Here is an 8,738-nt window from a genome sequence, read left to right on the forward strand (position 1 = left end):
TCACTGAACCCGACCTTTGTTACCTTTGGACAAAGTCGACTCCCTCCTCTTTGAGATAAGCTGACAGTAATGAGGGTGGCATGAATTTTCTAATAAAACTGGAGTAGCAGAGCCTCACAAAATGTGGAAGTATCCCTTTAAAAGGAGCCTGACTCGCTCCCATTCTGGGCCGTCCCGTAAACTCTCACAGGGGGAAACTTTCTTCACATAATAGATACAAAAGGTGCGGCCGCAGCCTCAAAGTGCTCGACATACAGTCTGTGTAGCGGAACAAAGAATGGCCGAAACCTCAGATACAATAACCTACTTTCCTCAATGGGAACAAACAGGGTCGACAAGATATAGTGTTTAGCTTCCATTATAATGCCTGTAAACACACGTCGCTCACAGCCCGCTCCACACAACCTCCAAAGTTTATCGTGTTTCTGGTCTCTCACGTGAATTTCAGACGAGGACAAAAGCGCGTTAAGTTGATCTTCTCTGAACGTGATGTACAGTATAAATGTTTGTGTTCTCGATACGTTTCCAGCAGCATCCAGAGACGATTTTAGGTTATCGTGCTCCTGGATTACTCTGAGCCTCTGTGACCAGTTACATGGGAGGGTGACTCACTGTGGAAAACTTCACTCAGCTCTACTTAGCACATTATGGCAACTATTTCTTTCATGAATCAGCAGTTAAATCTTCAGATATACCAGACCGGAAGAAGTTTCAGAGTCTTTTACTCTTCAAGTATTTCCGTGATAAGATAGTCCTTTATCTGAATCTTTTAGACAAAAGTAAATATATGTATTTGGTTTTGTTATTAAAATAATTATGATTTGCTCTTTGATTTTTCTTCGTTGCGCTCTCACTCGTCTTTACTCTGCAGTGCCTTGCTCATGTGCCTCATTGCGATCAGCGCCGTCAGGATACAGCACACAAACAAGACGGGGAAGGATACGCACGCCCACCACAACTGCCGCTCCCCAAATAACTCCACCACTGTATCCCTCCACCGGGCGTAGTCCTGGAACAAAGCCTCCAGCTGGGACAAGGTGCACAGGGACAGAAGCACGTGGAACATTTGGTGACCCTGGCCTGCAAAGTCACAGTTGCCTGGAAAGAAGCGCTCAGGGATGGAGCAAGAGAAGAAGAGGGCAGACAAGAGGAAACAGGCAATCTGGAGAGCGTGGAAGGGTAGCGAGGGCTCCTGTGACCAGGAGACAGTGAGCAGGCGGTGGGCTACGGGGCTGATATCCAGCACGTACGCTAGGCCGGTGGGGATCAGCTGGCACACTTTACGCTGAGGTGGATATGGCCGCCTGTACCTGAACTTGGCGTAACAGCAACCGGTGCAGGAGAGCCACCCAAAGAAGGCGGCGCCAGGCAGAAAGATTACCCCAACGTGTTCTCGCCACGCTGGCTCAGACGCGTAGAAATAGTGGCCGAGCGAGCACCCATACTGATACAGGCCACACCCACGTAGTCCAAGAAGAAGAAGTAGTGCGCGCGTTCGGAGTGAGATTGCAGGAGATGAGCCGCCACACTGAGGTACAGATATGTGAGAGATGACACCAAGAACAGGAGCAGAGGTAGCGAGGTAACGTCATCCAAGGTGCACCCCAGGGTGTCTACATTGGCCCACCAGCGGAGCAGCAGGACAGGACCGGCCAGCAAGTGGGTCCACACGTTCAGGGACTCATTATGTTTCCGGAAGAGGCTGAGGAGGTAGCAGCGCCAGTCTTGCTGGACAGGACGGTATCCTGACAGGATGTAGGGTTCCCGGAACAGGCTGGGTACCTGGGAGGCAAGAGAAAGGGAGGAAGTCTGAGAGGTGAGGGAGACGACGCAGGTGCTTGGTGCTCAGTGCTATGGTGCTGAGCCGCTGCAAAACCTCAGTCGACATCTTGATGATGAAGAACCAGAGGACAGAGCACCCTGTGGGAGAGATTAGATTAATGCAGGCTTTAAAGCAGAGGACTCAACGCGTTAAACTAAACCTGACAGGAGCACGCGGTGCGCTTTGATGTCACATTCAGAAGACATTTTTAGATGTGGATCAGCGGCAGGAAGCTGGGGATAAGATACAAAACAAAACAGATGAGGGGATCAAAAATCTCACAAAACCAGCCAAAAGCATGCCAACAGAGACTGGTTTGGAAAACTCTGGAACCAAGCCGCTGCAGTTGGCAGTGTTTCCACTGTTGGTCCAGGCTTGGACTTCTGTGACATTCCAACTAAGAGCTTTCAGTCGCCAAAAGAAAAACGGCCAACAGGAGACCTTTAATTACGTAAGCCAGACATTCTTCTCTTTTTGTGTCATGTGCACCGGAAAAGCAGCTATGCAGTCAAACCTGTAACCATCACCCACCTGTGGTGGGAGGAATGTTGTCACAAAGCAACCCAGCACCTCCGCAGACAGCACGCACACCCGCCCATCCAGAACGCAGCTTCTGAATCTCCTCCTAAAAGGGTGCGCCCCTCTCTGCTGGCCCCCCTCTCTGCTGGCCCCCTCTCTGCTGGCCCCCTCTCTGCTGGCCCCCTCTCTGCTGGCCCCCTCTCTGTTTCCCCTTGACCATGAACACCAGCACCCATTTAGAGCTTCTGAACGGCCTTTTGACCTGAGCCGCTTTCTGTGAGGAGCCCATTCAAGTTTGTCCAAGGTAACCCCGCATTAAAAAAAAAGGGAAAGAGGGGTAAGACGTTGGTTTCCCGTCTCTTTTTTTCCCAACATTAAAACGAAGAAGCTCCGTGAGCCACACAGAAAAAATAGACTGCACTTCTTCCATCATATATGCATTTATATGACGACAGAAAAAAGAAACATACCTGCAACACAGGACACCTGTTGCCCGTCTGGACTCACGCGTCACTCCAAGAAGATGGAATAAGACGTGTGCAGCAGCGCTTCTTCTCATACAAACACAGGGGGAGAACTACCACATGCTGGTTTAACGAGATGTTTCCGACGCTGCAGGGCGAAGGGAAAAGGCCTCAAACTACTGACCTGAGAGGCCGGAGGGGTGGGCGGGGTCAAAGTGACCAGAAACGCCCTCAAATGTAGTCGCCAACGCTTTGAGGGCGGTGACTGTTACACTCCGGAGCTCAGTGTGCCCGCGGTGTCTGCACTCACCTGCTCATTAGAAGACCAGTTTATCGGCACACTTATTAAAACACGTGTTGTTATTATTTTTATCTGGATTGTTTTTCTTTGTGATCATTAATTATTATTAAGTTGACAATAATTGTTTAAACGACTGAAGGCACATCATGGCCAAAGTCATACCGTATACATGCACGTGTGTCTCCATCTACTGGTCTGCACTGCGCACTGCACTAAGGCGGTTTGACAGTATCCTGGTAACCTGAGGTGATCACATGTCCAACTTTATGTGGCCAACATCTTTAACCAAAATCAGGTCCTATTTGCTGTTATTAGTTGAACTTATTAGTCCAAGCGCCATGTTTCCCACCTTTATAATGTCTATGATGGTTTCTCCCTCACACCCAAACTCTAACCAGTCAGTGTAACAAGACTCATAAGACCACTTATACAGATATTATTGTATTTGGTGAGGGAGTTGCACTCACGTTAAATCTTTGTCCTACATGTGATCATGCTGAATCGGTTATAGCAACATTTTCCACACCTATGCACAGGTGTGAAGTTCCAGGGATTACAGTCAGTGCTGTGAAAACGTTTTTGCTCCCTCCCTGATTCGTGTTTGCATTTTTGTCACGTTTGAGATCATCAAACTAATATTAGACATAGATGGCCAAATACAGAATGCAGTTTATAAATGATGATTTCATTTATTAAGGAGAAACAAAATGCTATCCAAACCTGCCCTTTATTAAAAACTAAGTGCCCCTCGGTGAGTTCACTTTCGTTAACCACACCCGAGCCTGACTAGCAGGTGACCCAGCCCTACTGCCAGACCTGTCGAAGAAATCACTTAAACAGAACCTATCTTACAAAGTGAAATAGGATAAAAGATATCAAAACCAAACCAAACAAAAACCCACGTCAAGCCATCACCTAAGAAAGTCATTAACACGCAAAGGTTAAAAAGCATTTTCTAAGGCTTTGGGACTCCAGAGAACCACAGTGAAGGTCATTAAATCCAAATGGAGAAAACTGTAAACAGTGGCCAGGAGTGGCCCACCTACCAAAGCTGCTCCAAGAGCATCAGCGACTCATCCAGGAGGTCACAAAAGAACCAAAAAAACATCTAAAGAACTGCAGGCCTGACTCACCTCAGTTTAGGTCAGAGGTCATTCAACACCGGGCAAAAAAGGCATCCATAGAAAGGAAGTATTTCAGTGTTATTGCTAACTACTCCTAAGCTAATGTTGTGTTCAGCCTTTACAATACAAATGAGACGTGCATGATCCCTAAACCTCGTCCCCAAACACACAACTGTCTGCTGTACCTCAACCCTCCTGAGATAAGTGACAGATCAACATTTGGTAAGTTCCCCAGACAAAAGACACAAAACAGCCGGCTATGAGATGGAATTATAAACTCACTGAAAACCAAACAATCAAAACATAGGACAGAACAGGGAATCACGCCCACATTTACACTAGAGGGATAATATTAAATGAAAAAGATGAAGAATTCTGCAGAAATGACATGCGTGATGCTCAGAATTTGTTGGCTTGATGTGTCGTCCTCGTGCCCCACAAACATGTTTTTGGTTTCTGGCCACACTTTGGTAATTTGACACTAAAATGATTCCTGCGAAATTTCAACCCTTTAGAAAATGATTTTGGTGAGGAAATGATGATCACAGGAGAAGAATTAAAATAGCATGATCCAAATATAGAATAATCTTTTGGGAACCTATTAGTCAGTGCATGATGCCAGCATTCAGATTAAAAAAAGGAAAAAGTAATTATTCTGATTATAATACCGATGAGATATTCGTGATTGCAGAGTGGACCAAATATAGCAGGTAAAATTACATTTAAAGGACTTAAATGGGTGTTGATGCTGATGAAAGACATAAAACAGTCTGTGATGATAGATAAAACATGTTATTCACACCTGAAATGCAAAGCAGTGCAGATTAGAAGGTATTTGTAAAAACTAGCAGGCAAAACAACTGGTAAAGACATTAACCTTGTATATAAAATGTATAAAGTCCATTACTGTATATAGTGACTATTAAGTCTAATATACTCTAGTAAGCTATACTACTTTTTCCTTTGGGAACCATCTCTGCAGTTCTGTTGAAGAAAGATGTTGAATCTATTTAATTATTCTTGAAAAATAATTTAATTCTGTGCATTTTTTTTCACACTGCATCAAATTAAAGTTGATTACGTCGATTAAGCATCATGAGGTGGAGCGTGGGGGTTCCCTTTTTTTTTTTTTTTGCTATTAGTTAGGTTGCTTAATAATTCTGCTAAGGACTCTTTAAAACACCAGAATAAGGACGATGTAGTAGGTTTAAGTTTATTAGATTGATCAGTGTTGCTGAACTATGAAATATTTTGGGTGCAGTGTATTTTTTGCATACAGGTTTAACAGAATAGCTTTAGTGTTGTTGTTTTGTTTTTTAAACTTGAGTATGAACTTATACAAAAGCAAGATATTTAAAAAAAAACAGTTTTATTGATTAAAATCACACTATATTAGATTCATATCGGTATCGGCCGATATCCAAATTTATGATATCGGTATCGGACATAAAAAAGTGGTATCGTGCCATCTCTAATTGGAACTAATGAATTTTTCCAAAATGTAAACTCCAGATCATGAAAATCATCAAGTTCCTTGAAGTCTATGTTTGGTCAAAGCACAGATGTCCACATAAAAATAAAAAATAAAATACTGAAAATAGTATATTACTATTTATTATTATAGTACACAGTATGTATGCAAGTTATTATTGTTCATTTTCAGTCTTATTTTATATGAAAACTTTTAATTAAATGCAGATTGTCTGAAATGATGCTTAATGTTTATCAGTGGAAGAGTAAAATGTAACTTTAATTTGAAAGAACACATGCATGCCCCATTTGTCGTTCTTCTTATTAAAAGTCTTGCTATGTTTTCTTATTACTGTTTATATATTTGACACTAACTGCTTTCTCTTAAAAGCTTCAAATAAATGCAAAAATCCCACTAAAAAATGTAAACATGTGTTTATGTCGCCATCTGCTGGGCAAACATGAAAAAATCATTTTGTTCACTTTTAACAGCCTGCCACTTCCTGATGGGTTTTCGCGGGAGTTTCTCAGGGGGGCGGAGTCACGTGGTAACACGAGGCCCGCATTGGACAGTTGCACGTTTACCCGCCGACTATGTAAAGCGGTGCGTGCCGAATTGACCAATCGCGTGTCACGCTGAGCTCGCGGGCGGCACGTAGTGGCGCGAAAACCCTTCAGTTGTGCGGCTTGACTGAAGCGGAGCACTCGGAGCGGAAGGCTGTGCGGCATTTTACCGACTTTTCAGTAACAATAACAAAGCGCGCATAATGGCAACCGACGTGGGAGATGACCGGGAGATGAGGGAGGCTCAGAGGGACTACCTGGACTTTCTGGACGACGACGTAAGTCTGTTTTTTTTAAATTCGCTTAAAGTCTTTGTTTGGAGCTCAGATGACAAACCATGCGGTCACAACAAAAGAGCTGTAATTTTGTATATTACAGAAAAAAATAATGCTGCTGTCAGATTGCAGATTTTAGGTATAAAAAGCGTGCTTTCAAAGTTGATGTTTTTCAGTAATGCTCGTAATGACTAAGCGACGTCATCAAACGTGTGCCCGTTTCTTCTGTGCATACCTGCAGCAAGACCAGGGCATCTATCAGAGCAAAGTCCGGGACATGATCAGCGAGAATAAGGCTCGGCTCATCGTCAACATCAACGACCTGAGGAGACGCAACGAGGCCCGAGCTGCAAAGTAAGACAGGAAAACTGGCTGATGCCGCACACGAAGCTGTGCTGGGCCGCACACGCAGGACTGCTTGACCCCCCCATGCTTACCTTATTGCTTAAGATACTTACACAAACCTACTGCTCCGATACAGAGAGCAGTGTTACTGAGTTATTACCACGAAAAGGTTTTGAAATGTCCAAAATGACGTCATAGTTAGACCCCTACAACATTGTGAGGTCCCTACAAAGTGTTATGTTGAATGGTTCCATTAATCTTTACTGCATGCTCAGTTTTTCTCTTCCTGCTTAGACTTACTTAGAAACTCGACAGGTTTCAAACTCACACAGACTGTATGTAAAGATGGCTGTAGCCATCACCCAGGCTCAGACTGAGCTTCACTTATCTTGTTTTGAAACTTGTTATAAGGAGCGAAGGCTGAATCTGGCTGGAAAAACTGAGGGATGCTCAGAGACTGGTGACCTCTTAGACACACATCCAGGTTAATTCAGCCTTTGATGGGACCATGATTTACAAAATGATCATGATTTTGTGCTCAGTATAACTTGAAACAAGCAGCAGGGAAGTGTATACTGAAGTCAAAGTGCTGTTTGCCATACAGTTCAATACTAAGAAACTTTATTTCTCAGACCTGAAGGATCAACGCCCCCTACTGGCCAGCAGAAAGAATACAGGTTTAACGCAGCTTTACTTTGTCCAAAACCAGACTTGATTCATACACATTCTTCTTCCTGTTGTCGAACCTTTGAGCTCAACTCCTGTTTCCATACTGAGTAAGTTAAAAAAAAATCTGTGTGAAGCTGCACTTTGGGTGGAAAACTCGACTTGTGTTTCTCAGGATGTCATAGCCCTTGAAAACACGCGAAAAGCCTTGATAATAAAATCCATGGTTTGACTTTGCAGACTGATGAACAATGCCTTTGAAGAGCTGCTGGCCTTCCAGCGGGCCCTGAAGGACCTGGTGGCCTCTGTTGACGGCACCTACGCTAAGCAGTACGAGGAGTTCTTCATCGGCCTGGAGGGGAGCTTTGGATCCAAGCATGTCTCCCCCCGAACGCTCACCTCCCGACTGCTGGGCAGCATGGTTTGTGTGGAGGGCATCATTACAAAGTGTGAGTATATTGTCTTTATTTATTCGTGTAAGCTTTAAGTGTTACAAAGTCTGTATCAAAGTGTGTGGAATGCCAATGCCTCCTGTTTGCTTCGTCCCTGTAGGTTCCCTCGTCCGTCCCAAAGTAGTGCGCAGCGTTCACTACTGTCCAGCCACTAAGAAGACGATGGAGAGGAAGTACACGGACCTGACCTCCCTGGATGCCTTCCCCTCCAGTGCCATTTACCCCACCAAGGTAAATGCGCCTCATTCTCTGTAGACTTGGGTGTGACTGCTGTCTTTATACTTACGCATTTATCTTGTGTCCTGTTTGACTCGAAATAGGACGAAGAGAACAATCCTCTGGAGACGGAGTTTGGGCTGTCCATCTACAAGGACCACCAAACCATCACAGTGCAGGAGATGCCTGAGAAAGCTCCTGCTGGCCAACTTCCGCGCTCTGTGGACATCATTTTGGACAACGACCTGGTGGATGCAGTCAAACCAGGAGACCGGGTGCAGGTGGTTGGGACGTACCGCTGTCTGCCTGGCAAGAAGGGAGGATTCACCTCTGGCACGTTCAGGTCAGCTGGAATAAAATGCTAACTGGGGTTTAACGGGTTTACCTCACTTGCCTACCATTTGTCTTCTAACTAAAGATGGACCGATCCGATATTACGTGTCGGTCCAATACTGACCTAAATTACTGGATCGGATATCGGAGAGAAATAAAAAATGTAATCGATCCATTAAATATCAAA

At 44.5% G+C, this 8,738-nt stretch overlaps 2 protein-coding genes across 2 annotated transcripts in view; one reads left to right on the forward strand and one right to left on the reverse strand.

Annotated features, from left to right (window-relative positions):
- Window positions 1-836: 836 nt before the first annotated feature.
- Window positions 837-1,888, reverse strand: paqr8 (progestin and adipoQ receptor family member VIII). The gene is given in 3 exon segments (XM_013908677.1): window positions 837-1,455; window positions 1,458-1,789; window positions 1,791-1,888. Coding segments are annotated over 3 exon segments (1,035 nt in total). The 3' UTR covers window positions 837-850.
- A 4,428-nt stretch (window positions 1,889-6,316) lies between these two features.
- Window positions 6,317-8,738, forward strand: part of mcm3 (minichromosome maintenance complex component 3) — an 8,032-nt gene continuing 5,610 nt past the window's right edge. The window contains exons 1-5 of the mRNA XM_005724797.1: window positions 6,317-6,542; window positions 6,781-6,893; window positions 7,791-7,999; window positions 8,103-8,233; window positions 8,323-8,561. Of these exons, the coding sequence (XP_005724854.1) occupies window positions 6,468-6,542; window positions 6,781-6,893; window positions 7,791-7,999; window positions 8,103-8,233; window positions 8,323-8,561 (767 nt within the window). The 5' untranslated portion in view covers window positions 6,317-6,467. The remainder of the gene's footprint in view (window positions 6,543-6,780; window positions 6,894-7,790; window positions 8,000-8,102; window positions 8,234-8,322; window positions 8,562-8,738) is intronic.

This window comes from Pundamilia nyererei, unplaced genomic scaffold (genome assembly GCF_000239375.1).
Source record: "Pundamilia nyererei isolate P.nyererei 1_Seehausen unplaced genomic scaffold, PunNye1.0 scaffold00013, whole genome shotgun sequence".
NCBI classification, from domain to species: Eukaryota; Metazoa; Chordata; class Actinopteri; order Cichliformes; family Cichlidae; genus Pundamilia; species Pundamilia nyererei.